The sequence below is a fragment of the Theropithecus gelada genome, chromosome 7a, assembly GCF_003255815.1.
Source record: "Theropithecus gelada isolate Dixy chromosome 7a, Tgel_1.0, whole genome shotgun sequence".
Lineage (NCBI taxonomy): Eukaryota > Metazoa > Chordata > Mammalia > Primates > Cercopithecidae > Theropithecus > Theropithecus gelada.
Window position 1 is genome coordinate 54,439,015 of NC_037674.1, and position 13,993 is coordinate 54,453,007.

At 43.8% G+C, this 13,993-nt stretch overlaps 2 protein-coding genes across 6 annotated transcripts in view; both read left to right on the top strand.

Moving 5' to 3' along the window:
- The window catches only part of IREB2 (iron responsive element binding protein 2), a 63,686-nt gene extending 59,731 nt beyond the window's left edge, over window positions 1-3,955 (top strand). For all 4 annotated transcript variants that reach the window (XM_025390236.1, XM_025390237.1, XM_025390233.1 and 1 more), the window contains one exon: window positions 550-3,955. In XM_025390236.1, coding sequence (XP_025246021.1) covers window positions 550-660 — 111 coding nt within the window. In that variant the 3' untranslated portion in view covers window positions 661-3,955. The remainder of the gene's footprint in view (window positions 1-549) is intronic.
- A 6,266-nt stretch (window positions 3,956-10,221) lies between these two features.
- Window positions 10,222-13,993, top strand: part of HYKK (hydroxylysine kinase) — a 30,229-nt gene continuing 26,457 nt past the window's right edge. Inside the window, exon 1 of one of the 2 annotated variants that reach the window (XM_025390546.1) lies at window positions 10,222-10,323. The gene's annotated coding sequence lies outside the window, so the exon portion shown is untranslated. The remainder of the gene's footprint in view (window positions 10,324-13,993) is intronic. The other variant, XM_025390545.1, reaches the window with a different exon arrangement.

Genomic DNA, 13,993 nt, shown 5'->3' on the forward strand with positions numbered 1-13,993 from the left:
CTGAGGAAAAGTGGAAAGAACTGGATGCTTATACCAGAAAAAAGAACACATGGAGGGGAATCTTGACTTCCACTTAACAAGTGCCAGTTTCCTTTTCATGGTGGTCATTTTTTTGCTGTCCCGATCTAATTTTGACGGAGGCATACATACCACTCCAAAGAGAGGGCAAAGTTGAACGTTCAAAGTTAGAGCAAAACAGACTTTACAACTAAGAAAAAAGGGGAAAGAGTAGGAGTTATTGATTACATGCAATGAATATTTGGTGTAAAATGAATATGAATAGTGAGTATAACTTCCCCAATTAATAAGTCAAAATCTAAATGTAGCTATTTTTCTACTTAGCTATGAAGCCCATGATCAGGTATCTCAGGTGTTTTTCAAGCAGCAGAAAAGTTTCAGGCAATCAGAATATAAGAAATTAGAACCAGGATAAATCAGACAGAATATGTGGCAAGTATAGTCATTAAATATGAAGACAAATGTTCTTAACCACCAAGTAGCACCTGGAAGATTTACTTGCTCACATGAGATGTTTTTGTTTCTTTAAAGACAAGCACTGGAAAAGTATTCAGCGTGATTGCTTCGTTTGAAGATGATGTGGAAATAACATTGTACAAACATGGAGGATTATTAAACTTTGTGGCACGAAAATTCTCATAGTATCTACTTATCATGGATACCTTTCATAACTGATAACTGCAAAGCCTTTTGTGCTGGACCCAGGAATCCTTACCATGGAGCTGCAGATAGTCCCAGTATACTCACTTATCTCATCCATGGATGTAAATGATGATGAATCAACATAGTAACTGAAATGAAATCTTCTTGATTTTAAATAATATACGAATGGTGCTATTAACATTGCTAAAATCAACGTGTGAAGTGTGTTGTGGAAGAGACCTGTAAGTATGGGGGGGGCGATATTTTATCAGACCATTTTGTAAATAAAGGCAGAATTTGTGTTGAAGATTCTTATATGAGTAACCTTCCTGGAGTTGTTTAGTTTTGCACCAATAAAACTGTGTACTACTGTTTGTTGGTTTAAGAGTAGCAGATTGAAATACAAGAAGCCAGATTAGACTCTAAAATTGTGGTCATTGGAATCTCATTTATAAGTGGACCTTTTAAGTATATTAATTGCTCTTCAGAATTGAGCTGGACACATTTGGCATTCTTAGTTTGTCATATAATCAGGTTTATCCTTAGTCTAACTTCAAGGGATAGAACCTGCCCCAGGTCACAATCATTCTGTCCAGTCCAGCCAAGGTTCCCTCCACATACAAAGATGGACCATGGCAAAATACAACTGATTGTGTGGCACCATGTATTAGCAGTGGAAATACATATCACATATGACGCAGCCTTTAATGTTTCAGCAGTTTGCCACTGTGACTATCTGACAAGCCCCCGATGGCATTATATTAATTGGATTAGATTATTTTGCTCACCTTATGTAATACTGTAACTTCCTATAACCTAATATTTTCGGTGTCATTAACCAAAATTTCACACTCATAGTTGCTAAAGAGAATGTTATTTAATCATTAAACTCTGAACTGATTTCTTCTAGACATTTAAATTATCCACCCTCAATTATACGGGTACTCAACCCTATGCATTTTTTAAATGTTGCTATTTCTTCATTAAATTGATTTCCTGTCATTTTGAATCATTTATCACCTGCGATGCATGATTTTATTAATTTTGTTATGTTTTAACCAAAGCTGACTGTAAGGATAAAACACTTAAGTTGTTGCTGAGTACTATGTATCCTCAATATGCATGTCTGCCCATCACATCAAATGTTCTGTCAGCAAGATGTTTGGCAATTTTTTAAAAAAAGGTTGGAAAATTAATTATAGAAGGTTCTATACCATTTCTTAATTAAGAAATTTAGCAGGCTAAAGGTTAGTTGTAGTGATTTTTTTTTCACATAGAGATCTTTCTATGACTGACTTAGTTACTGCAATTCAGAATTAGTTCACATTGCATAAGTAATTACTTGTTTTAAGCAAAATGCTGAAACTACCAAACCAGTGGATGAAGACCACTGAGAACTTTGCACATAATCATACAATCTTTTGAAAATATTTTGCAAATATGTGTTTAGACAATAAGATGGACTAGAGTTTGACAAAATGATTTCCTTATTTAAATTTTGTATAAGTATTTTCTTCGACACTTTCAAATTATATTGTGTTCTTGATATATACTGTATATTTATTTGTCAGTGCATGTGTTTTTAATTTACATGAAAACATGAGTTAGGAGAAATTACAAGTTGAATGATGAAATGCCTGTATGTGCTCTGAAGAAATGGTAATTCCAGATTGTGCAGCAGGAAACAAATCTGTTTTGTTTTGTTTTGTTTTGTTTTGTTTTTGAGACGGAGTCTTGCTCTGTCACCAGGCTGGAGTGCAATGGCATGGTCTTGGCTCACTGCAACCTCCGCCTCCCGGGTTCAAGCGATTCTTCTGCCTCAGCCTCCTGAGTAGCTGGGACTACAAGCATGCGCTACCACGCCCAGCTAATTTTTGTAGTTTTAGTAGAGACAGGGTTTCACCATGTTGGCCAGATGATCTGAATCTCTTGACCTCGTGATCCACCCACCTCGACCTCCCAAAGTGCTGGGATTACAGTTGTGAGCCACCGCACCCGGCCTATATTATTTTGAAAGCATACTCTATATATAGTTATGGGCGGAGGCACAGGCATCCTCAGCAGCTGATTCAGGAGATGATGGTAAAGCTAGCTAACTATGAATTAAACATTCACATATCCAGTCTACCTAGTCCAGTAATAATACAAGCAAATCTTGTATTTCAGGAACAAATCAAGGTTTTCTTAATTTTTTGGCTTATATACAATGAAGTAAAAACTTGATAAACATGGTTCCAAATTGAGGAGGAGAGTCGTGGATGTATGTTTTAATATGTATACCTTATAATTCTGCCTCTAGCCAAATGCTATGTTTGCAAAATGTGGCATCTGTTAGTTTTTATTGTCTATATCTTCTTTTTTGACTATACCTGGATAATTTTGTGTTACCAAAAAAAATAAGGAAGTGTAATGTCAGACACACAAGAAAAGCAAATCAGTGTTGTAAGCTTAAAGTACAATTTCAAAGGTCATTACCAACAGCAGGTTTTTTTTTATACTTTAAAAACATTATGCTACATGTCATTGCCATTTTCATATTTTGGGGTTTTGCTACTCTTACACAATGGAATCAGTGAAAATGTCATCCAGCCACTGAATTGCCATTATTATATCTAAAAAGTATCTAAGATGACAGTTGTCACTATTTTATCTCCATGCTGACATTTGAAAGAAGGTACTAGTATCCCTCTAGCCAGAGTGCTCAGGTTTTCATTGGTAATCAAACAACAGTTGTACTAAAGGAATGTAAAGCTAGGACCTAAGTCAGAATCATAGTTGCCTGCATATATGGTAACAAGGTTGTGTTCATTTGCTTTCACAGTGATGAATGAGAGGATGAGGAGAAATTATTTGACATTTTTCTGTAGTTGAATAGAAGACACCTTTCTTTTGTCTTTAGGTTTAGGAGAAGATACTAAGATACTGGATGTTTACCCTATCTTAGTTTGATTGGAGTAATAAGAGAGAAGAAGAGGGTGGACTTTGGCTTTTTCGGTGTTTTTTCCCCTAAAGGGTGATATTGCTGATGTTTCTATCAATTTTACACATAATATGTGGCTATGAAAACATAATCTCACTTAAGTAACAGACAAAGTAATCACTTTGTCTATCACTAAGTAATAGACAAAAATCATTGTCTATTATTTAAAGCCAACAAAACAGTGTAACAGTTTTAAGTTCAATAATGTTAAGTATTGTATAAAAATATATTGGAGGCGAAGTTCAGTTGATGACAATTGTGTATATGTTACTGATGCTGTAAATTATTTTTAATAAAGAAAATTGTATTATCACATTTGATTCTTGTTCTATTTTGTAGTAGTTGAAAATAAAACAAAATGATGTAGGAAATGTGCTGCCATCCGGCTGGGCACAGTAGCTCATGCGTGTAATCCCAGCACTTTGGGAGGCCAAGGTGGGCAGATCACAAGGTCAGGAGATCAAGACCATCCTGGCCAACATGGTGAAACCCAGTCTCTACTAAAAATAAAAAAATTAGCCGGACATGGTGGCAGGTACCTGTAGTCCCAGCTACTTGGGAGGCTGAGGCAGGAGAATGGCGTAAACCTGGGAGGCAGAGTTTGCAGTGAGCGGAAATTGCGCCACAGCACTCCAGCCTCGGCAACAGAGCGGGACTCCGTCTCAGAAAAAAAAAAAAAAAAAACACGAAATGTGCTGCCATCCAGATGCTATGTGTTCCTGTGCCTCTGTGCTACAGGAGCAGCGCAGGGCAGGAGGATGCCTGCTCTCTGTGCTGCCTGTTCATTAATGTTCATGAAGCAAGTCATTGGAAGCTGGGAGCCAGGATCCCAGGTGTATTTGTTCTCGCATTGTATAAAGAAATGCCTGAGACTGGGTAATTTATTTTAAAAAGAGGTTTAATTGGCTCATGGTTCTGCAGGATGTACAGGAAGCATGATGCTGGCATCTGCTCGGCTTCTGGGGAGGCCTCAGGAAACTTACAATCACAGTGGAAGATTAAGTGGGAGCAAGCACTTCACATGGCCGGAGCAGGAGGAAGAGAGGGACAGGGGAGGTTCCACACACTGTTAAACAACCAGATGTCAGGAGAACTCACTATAGGGACAGCACCAAGGGGGATGGTGTTAAACCATAAGAAACTGCCCCCATAATCCAGTCACCTCCCACCAGGCCCCACCTCCAACACTGGGGATTACAATCCCACATGAGATTTAGGCGGGGACATTGATTCAAAAAGATGTATCCTTTCTTCCCACTATTAGCAACCTAAATGAGTAAGGTTTATTTATTAGAATTCAGTAATCATAAACCACAATTGGCACTTTATTAGAATTTTCTAAGGATTCCAATTTAGTATTCTAAGAATTTTGCATTATAAAGGCTAATACCAACATAGGCACAAGCTGATAGTTTGAATATCCGCCTGGGAGGAAATTTCCAGCTTCATCAGTGTAACATTTAGTTGGTTTACAGTTTTCACTTGATGCTAATTTTGCTTTTTAATTACAAAGTAGCTTCAGCTTTACCATTTTGATTTGATGTATGTTATAAACCTGTGTTGTATACTTGAAAAATGCATTTATTGCAAAAGCAAATAATTCTCACAAAATTTGCTTGTATAACGACAAGTGTGGGCCAGGCGAGGTGGTTCACACCTATAATTCCAACACTTTGGGAGGCCAAGGCAGGAGGCAGGAGGATCACTTGAAGTCAGGAATTTGACCCCACCCTGGGCAACATAGCAAGGCCCTGTCTCTTAATAATAACAATTAGCTTGGTGTGGTGGTGTGCACCTGTAGTCCCAGCTACTTAGGAGGCTGAGGCAGGAGGGATGCTTGAGCCTAGGTTGAGGCAGCAGCAAGCTATGATTTATGCCACTGCACTCCAGCCTGGGTGACAGCAAGATCCTGTCTCTTAAATAAGTGTGTTGTCACTGTGAATGTTGTGTTTACGTGGTGGTAGTACTGAATTTTAAAGCATTTTTTTTTCAATATTTTCCATCTATTAATATCTGTATGGTCTGTGGCAGGGTCCCTTTTTATTACCAATATTGGTAATTTGTGTTTTCTTTTTTTTCCTTGATCAGTCTTTCTAAGGGGTTAGAAATTGAATTAATTTTTTAAAGAGCCAATTTTTTACATTGTTTTCTGGTTTTTTGTTTGGTTTTGGGTTTTTTTGTTTGTTTGTTTGTTTTTTGAGACAGAGTCTGGCTCTGTTGCCCAGTCTGAAGTGCAGTGGCACGATCTCGGCTTAATGCAACCTCCACCTCCCGGGTTCAAGCAATTCTGCCTCAGCCTCCCGAGTAGCTGGGATTACAGGCATGTGCCACCATGCCCAGCTAATTTGTTTTATATTTTTGGTAGAGACGGGGTTTCCCCCTGTTGGCCAGGCTGGTCGCAAACTCCTGACCTCACGTGATCAGCCTGCCGCAGCCTCCCAAAGTGCTAGGATTACAGGCATGAGCCACCGTGCCCGGTTTGTTGTCTTTTATTGGTTTCTGCTCTTAAGTGTTTCCTGTTACTTATTTAATTTCCTCCTTTCCCCCAGCTTTGTTAACACTTTTCCTCCAATGTAAATGTAAATATTTAAATTTTCCTCTAAGCGCTGCTTTAGCTGTAGCCCACTGTGGAGACTAAAGCCAATTTTGAGCATTTTAAACAACTTGTAATATATAAAGGAAGTATCATAAAACTGCTGGGATATTTTATGGGACATTGTTTTATAATGTAAAATCATGTCTATACTTTCACTGCAAATTGTTCATTTTGTTTCACTCCAGTTTTTTTTTTTTTTATCACTGAGCTCTTTAAAAAAAAAAAAAAAAAAAAAAGCCTGGCCTCAATCAGTTCTCCCACCTCAGCCTCCCAGACTGCTGGGATTACAGGCATGAGCCACCATGACCAGCCACTGAGCTATGTTTGAGAGCCACTACGGAAAACTGCTCCAGTAGCCAACTGAAGAAACGTTAATACAACGACATGACATTTTTTTCACCCCTAGAAACCAGTCTCACTATGTGGCCCAGGCTGACCTCGAACTCCAGGGCTCAAGCACTTTTCCTGCCTAAGCCTCCTGGAGTAGCTGGGACTATAGACTTGCAACATCACGCCCGGCTTAAAATGAGATATCTGGCCAGGCACGGTGGCTCACGCCTGTAATCTCAGCACTTTGGGATGCCAAGGCAGGCGGATCACGAGGTCAGTTCAAGACCAGCCTGGCCAACATAGTGAAACCCCGTATCTACTAAAAATACAAAAATTAGCTGGGTATGGTGGCATGTGCCTGTAGTCCTAGCTACTTGGGAGGCTGAGGCGGGAGAATCGCTTGAACCCAGGAGGTGGTGGTTGCAGTGAGCTGGGACCACACCATTGTACTCCAGGCTGGGTGACAGAGCAAAACTCCGTCTCAAAAAAAAAAAATGACAACACATCTTGTCTTACGTTGGTGGAACTTTTAAAAATCATGATATCCAGCCAGGTGCGGTGGCTCACGCCTGTAATCCCAGCACTTTGGGAGGTCAAGGCGGGCAGATCACGAGGTCAGGAGATTGAGACCATCCTGGCTAACACCGTGAAACCCCGTCTCTACTTTAAAAAAAAAAAAAAAAAAGTACAAAAAATTAGCAGGGTGTGGTGGCGGGCGCCTGTAGTCCCAGCTACTCAGGAGGCTGAGAGGCAGGAGAATGGCGTAAACCCGGGAGACGGAGCTTGCCGTGAGCCAAGATGGCGCCACTGCACTCCAGCCTTGGCAACAGTGCAAGACTCCGTCTCCAAAAAAAAAAAAAAAAAAAAAAAAAAAAATCACGATATCCAATGTTGGCATTATTGAGAGGAAAACATGATTTGGCAACATGTATTAAGAGGCTTAGACCGGGTGCAGTGGCTCACGCCCGTAATCCCAACACTTTGCTAGGCTGAGGTGGGAGGATTGCTTAACCCAGGAGTTCAAGACCAGCCTGGGAAACATGGCGAAACCCGTCTCTACAAAAAAGGAGCGGGGCGTAATGATGCGTGCCTATAGTCCCAGCTACTCGGGAGGCTGAGGCAGGCGGATCCCTTGAGCACAGGAGGCAGAGGCTGCAGTGAGCTGAGATCGTGCCACTGCACTCCTGAGCAACAGATTGAGACCCTGTCTCAAAATAAATAAATAAAAAGGCCTTAAAAGTGTTTATTATCTTATTCCTAGTAATATGACGCTGAGCAGTTTAAACACATAAAGTGCACGAAAGATTTATGTATGAGGATATTCTTTAAAACAAGGAAATGGTCACTTAAAGTGAAAAAGGCAATTTACAAAGTACATTTTTTTTTTCTTTTTTGAGACGGAGTCTTGCTCTGTCGTCCAGGCTGGAGTGCAGTGGTGCAATCTCGGCTCACTGCAAACTCCACCTCCCAGGTTCAAGCGATTCTCCTACCTCAGCCTCCTAGGAGCTGGGATTACAGGGGTCTGCCACCATGCACGGCTAATTTTTGTCTTTTTAGTAGAGATGGGGTTTCACCATGTTGTCCAGGCGGGTCTCAAACTCCTGAACTCAAGTAATCCACCTCCATCAGCCTCCCCAAATGCTCGGATTACAGGCGTGAGCCACCGCACCCTACCAAATACAATATTTCAAAAGAATTCACGGAGTGGAAACAGGCACATACCAAAGAGGCAGTTGTGGATCCAGTAGCCCTGCCTCCAATTCTCACAATTTACAGATTCAATCTTAATTCCCATTCCCTCATCCCAAGAGAAGTAGAAAAATACCAATATAGCTGGAATAATGTCAGGTGGAAATAACTCAGAAGCCACTCAAGGGAAAAGGCATGCAGAGGGGCCTAAGGGAGCCAGTAGGATTCCAATTCTGGTTACAGAAAAATCCAAGTCAAAATTACTCTGACAATCTAAAGGAATGAGATATTAATTATGTTCCCCTGGGGTTGTGAAAAACAGCCCTGCCTTTTGGAGATTAGAAGTGAAGCAGGTGCCGGGCACGGTGGCTCAAGCCTGTAATCCCAGCACTTTGGGAGGCCGAGACGGGCGGATCACGAGGTCAGGAGATCGAGACCATCCTGGCTAACACGGTGAAACCCCGTCTCTACTAAAAAAATACAAAAAACTAGCCGGGCGTGGTGGCGGGCGCCTGTAGTCCCAGCTACTGCGGAGGCTGAGGCGAGAATGGCGTGAACCCGGGAGGTGGAGCTTGCAGTGAGCTGAGATCCGGCCACTGCACTCCAGCCTGGGTGACAGAGCGAGACTCTGTCTAAAAAAAAAAAAAGAAGAAGAAGAAGTGAAGCAGGTAAGAACCATATCTAAAGCAGGGGAAGAAGCCTCCCTCAGTAGGTGGTTGATAGGGGTTTGAGAATCATCCAAGTTAATCAGGGTGACTATAGATAATCCGAGTGTGTTATATCCTGACAGAAAGCAGGGTGGATGTGCCTTGGCAAAAACAAAATAGAGACCAAGTTGCAGGCATGAGTGGACCAGTGCCCATGACTCTCTTCCAGTAGCCTACAGTAGATAGAGTGCTCTGACTTACCCGAGAAGTCCTGCTTGGCTGGAGAAGGGCATCAAGCTATTTATCAGTGCCTCATGCCCTTGACAGTTAAGATCATGAGGGGTTTATTTTAGAGAAAACAAACTTGACAGGGGCGTCTGCCCAAGTTAGGTCAGAGGCACACTCTTACAGACTAAGTAAGTTTTTAAGGATTCGGGGTGGGAGAGTTTATCAGAGGCTTGGATTGCTTCTGCATCTCTTTGTTGCGCTTATCTGGGAGGGAGAGTTGTGTGTCTGTTCCCATACATCTTTCTGCAGCTGCAGGCATACCTACCCCCGAGTCTAATTTTTGTATTTTTAGTAGAGAGGGGGTTTCACATGTTGGCCAGGCTGGTCTCGAGCTCCTGACCTCAGGTGATCCTCCCGCCTCGGCCTCCCAAATTGCTGGGATTACAGGCGTGAGCCACCTGCGCCCTGCCTAAACTGTTCGGGTTCTAACATTCCAGCATCTCCCTGCGGAACGCAGCCAGGCCTTACTCAGGCCTTCCAAACAGGACTCTTGCAGTTCCTGGGGCTGGTCTAGGGTCGAGTCTCCCTGGGGCCACGTTTTCTAAACGTATCACTTCCAGGATACGTGCCTCCAACAGAAGGAGGGAAGGCTAGGAAACAAAAACGTGGATGCGGGTGAGGAGCTGTCAGGGTTACCGCCACGACAACCTGGACCCTGGGGAACTCGGAGGTGCCACTCAAGAGCCGAAAACCTGCCCACTCGGGGTGGGGCGGCAACCCGGAGAGCCAATCAGGAATAAGGAGTCCGATTCATGAAAATGTAGCCGAATTCTGACTGGGATACTCACTGTGAGAAGGCGGGGCAGAGTTGCAGAAAGTCAACGGAAGTCGGATCTCTGAATTTCTGTTCTGTTCTGTAGCAGCCTCCTAGGCGGGGCCAGGAAAAAAATCCCGTCTCCCGGCCTCGCCCCGCCTTCCAATAGTCTGCGCTGACTGGGCGGCGAGGGACGAGGGGGAGCCAATCAGAAGTCAGGACTCGGGGGGCTTGGAGGAGGGGCGCGGGGGCTGCGGCCTCTGCGGACCCTGCGGACCCTGCGGACCCTGCTGTACCTCCTGGCCACAGTGCCGGGCCGAGGCCGCAATACCCGGCTGCTGGAGAGCGGGATCCGCCCCAGGACGTCGGGTCGCTGCGGGTGAGCCAAGGAGGGGAAAGCAGAGACGAGCCCCGCGTCCCCGCTGCGGGAGTCTGGGGTGTCCCCGAGGGCAGGGAGTCTTGCTGCGAGTGTGGAGCTGCGAGTCCTACGCCTCAGGCTCCTCCAGTCCGCGCTACCCTCAGCTCGCTGCGTGCGTGATGGGCAAGTCACCCTTCTCCCCGGACCTCACCTGTAACCTAGGAGGGCTGAGCTGGGCCCCCAGAATGAAAGCATGGCACCCGAGAAGCTGTCGAGGGCAGCCCTCCCAGGTCTGTGTGGGGTCGCTGGCCGAGGACTGTGCCGGCGCCTGGCAGGTGTCTACTGGGAGCAGTCTCTGAGCTCCACTGGACCTCACTGATAACGCTGCGAACCTGACTCGTGCGCCCTCCTCCTCTCTTTTCCTGCCTCTTGGTTCAGCAGCCCCTCCACAGCCCGCTCACCCACCACTCTTTCCCCTTCACCCACCAGGAAGACCCTTAAAAGCACCTAGTAGTGTATTGTTGTCTTTGAAAAACTACAGATGCTAGATTCCCCACCTTTCTGTTTCATGATCCCCTTGGGTGTGAACTGCCCCATGGGTCTGTGGAGTGAAGGTCACCCTTGGTTCACCATTTAATATTAAATAAGGGACTAGCCTAGGGGCTGAGAATACAGACATTGACTGGGTATAATCCCTTGGAAGGACGCAGCAAAAAGGAATGTAGGAGAAGAAAGGTAGAGTTGGAAGACATGCTAAGGTTGAATTTACTAGACTTTGTTACACGTTGGGAGTGAGGGACAGGAAAGAATCAATAATGACTCCAGTTTCTTGTCTGGTATACTTTGCACAAAGTACAGAGCTTAAGGTCCAGCCCCCGCTGGCTGTAGGACAAAGGTGGTGAGAGTCTGGCGCAGATCCTGGAGTTGGAAATCACACTTGCTTCCTGCGGGCTTTTTCAGGAGCTAAAATACTGTTGGCCAGATATATAGAGCAACAACCTATAGTACCTGAATTCCTCCTCTCCTTTTGAATGAAGTTGGAAAAAAAGTTAATAATTTTTAAAAATGTGTGAGTGGGCAACATAGCGAGACACTGTCTCTAAAAAAATAAAAATAATAAAATTAAATTAAAAAGACAGGCATGATGGCTTGCACCTGTAATCCCAGCACTTTGGGAGACCAGGGTAGGAGGATTGCTTGAGCCCAGAAGTTCGAGATCAATCTGGGCAACATAGTGGGGCCCTGTCTTTACAAAAAGTAAAAAAAAAAAAAAAAAAGCCAGGCGTGGTGGCACCTGCCTACAGTCCCAGCTACTTGGGAAGCTCAGGTGGGAGGATCCCTTGAGCCCAGGAGTTGGAAGCTGCAGTAAGCAGTGATTGCGCCACTACTCCAGACTGGGTGACAGGGTGAGACCTTGTCTCAAAAAAGAGAGAATTCCTCTCCATACATAGGAGACATTTGATTAAGATGGACATGTCTGATAAACGTATTTTTTTCTTTGTTTTTCTTTACTTTCAGGAGTTGATCTGTGCCATTAGTTCTATGATTTGGAGCCCTTGTATAAAGAAAAAAGGCAAACTTAAAAGAACTTTAGCGGCATAGAATACTAGAACTAGGGCCGGGCGCCGTGGCTCACGCCTATAATCCCAGCACTTTGGGAGGCCGAGTCGGGTGGATCACGAGGTCAGGAGATCGAGACCATCCTGGCTAACACAGTGAAACCCCGTCTCTACTGAAAATACAAAAAATTAGCCGGGTGTGGTGGCGGGCGCCTGTAGTCCCAGATACTCGGGAGGCTGAGGCAGGAGAATGGCGTGAACCCGGGAGGCAGAGCTTGCAGTGAGCCGAGATCGTACCACTGCACTCCAGCATGGGCAACAGAGCAGGACTCCGTCTCAAAAAAAAAAAAAAAAGAATACTAGAGCTAGAGGAGACTTTTAGTAATAATCTAGTCCAACTCTGTTTTAGAGGAGAACATGACTAGTCCAGAGTTTCAGAGGTTAGGTAGCAGAGCTGGGACTAAAATATGTCCTATTTTTCCCAGCACAACTTTTTATTACATCAGTCGCTTTGGATGGCCAGAGCTAACAACCTTGCTTTATATGGCTATGGAAAACAGGGCTCTCCTAAAAGGAGCTTAACAAGTCAAAGATTGTATGGGAACATCTGGACTAGAAAGGAGATTGGCCTTCACCAGTTTCCTCTAAGGTTCCTTCCAACTTTAGGAACTTATCATTCATTTCAAATTCAGAATTGTTCTGACATCTCTCACACTTTGGGAGTTGAAAATGACTCCAGGAGTTCATCTTGGAGTTAATGCTTCAGTTCATATTACATTTTGAATACTTACCTTATACCAGTTTACCTCTCTCCAGAAGGAATGTTAAAATTCCTTGTAAAGTTTTAAGCCTAAATACAGTGTGACAGGATGTGTTGGTTCCCAGAAGTTTCAAGTGCAAAGATTGTTTTGAAACTCCATTTAGGCTTTGTCACAATATTTTCAGTGAACAAAATCTGAATGGCCTAACTTGCTTCTGAAAGCAAATGCCTGGTTAGAAAGTAAACAGGAAACATGATTGTCAAGAATGCATTAACTTGCAGTAACAGGTGATGGAAACCGACCAGTGGCACAAGCTATGCAAGTTAAGAGGCTGGAGCAATCACTTTGGGTAGGAGGATCAGGGAAGGCCATGGAGGGGGGCAGGGGGTGGTTAGCGTTTGAGGTTTACCTTTCCCTCCCTCCCTCCCTCCCTCCCTCCCTCCCTCCCTTCCTTCCTTCCTTCCTTCCTTCCTTCCTTCCTTCCTTCCTTCCTTCCTTCCTCTTTTTCTTTTCTTTCTTCTTTCTCTTTCTCTTCTCTCTTTTCTTTTCTTTCTTTTTGACAGAGTTTTGTTCTTTCCCTTAGGCTGGAGTGAAGTGATGCGGTCTCATCTCACTGCAACCTCCACCCCTCTGGGTTCCAGTGATTCTCCTGCCTCAGCCTCCTGAGTAGCTGGGATTATAGGCGCCAGCCACCACGCCCAGCTGATTTTTATTTTATTTTTATATATTTTTTATTTTTAGTAGAGATGGGGTTTCATCATGTTGGCCAGGCTGGTCTTGAACTCCTGACCTCAGGTGATCCACCCACCTCAGCCTCCCAAAGTGCTGGGATTATAGGCGTCAGCCACTGTCTCTACCTACCCTTATTTTAACTTGAGTCATCAGGCTATAGTCCTGGGATTGAGGCAGGGAGAGGGTCATATAGGAGATTTCTGGTGTGTCTTCCTGAATGTTATCCCCTTTCCCTCACTGGAGTTAGGTGGGTTTTTGCTGTGACAGAGCCAAGTAAATTAGGCATTAACAGACATATGGTCTGATTTTTGGAGTTCCAAGAAACCCTAAGATCCACCTCCCTTTTCCTAGCCAGTTTCTCAGAAGGGCTCTTTCTTTTTTAAAGGTAAATTTTACATTCAGTGATATTCACAGATCTTACTAGTTTACTTAGGTTTTAAGTTTTGACAAATGTAAGCCATGTAACCAAAAACTAATCAAGATGTAGAACACTTGCCTCTCAGAAAGTTCTCTCATGCCCCTTCCCTGTCAGAAGCAACACATCTTCCACTTTCCAGAAAAGCTAACTGTTCATGAGATTCTTTATTTTTTTTCAATAGAGAAGGGGGTCTCATTATGTTGCCCTGACTAGTTTCGAAC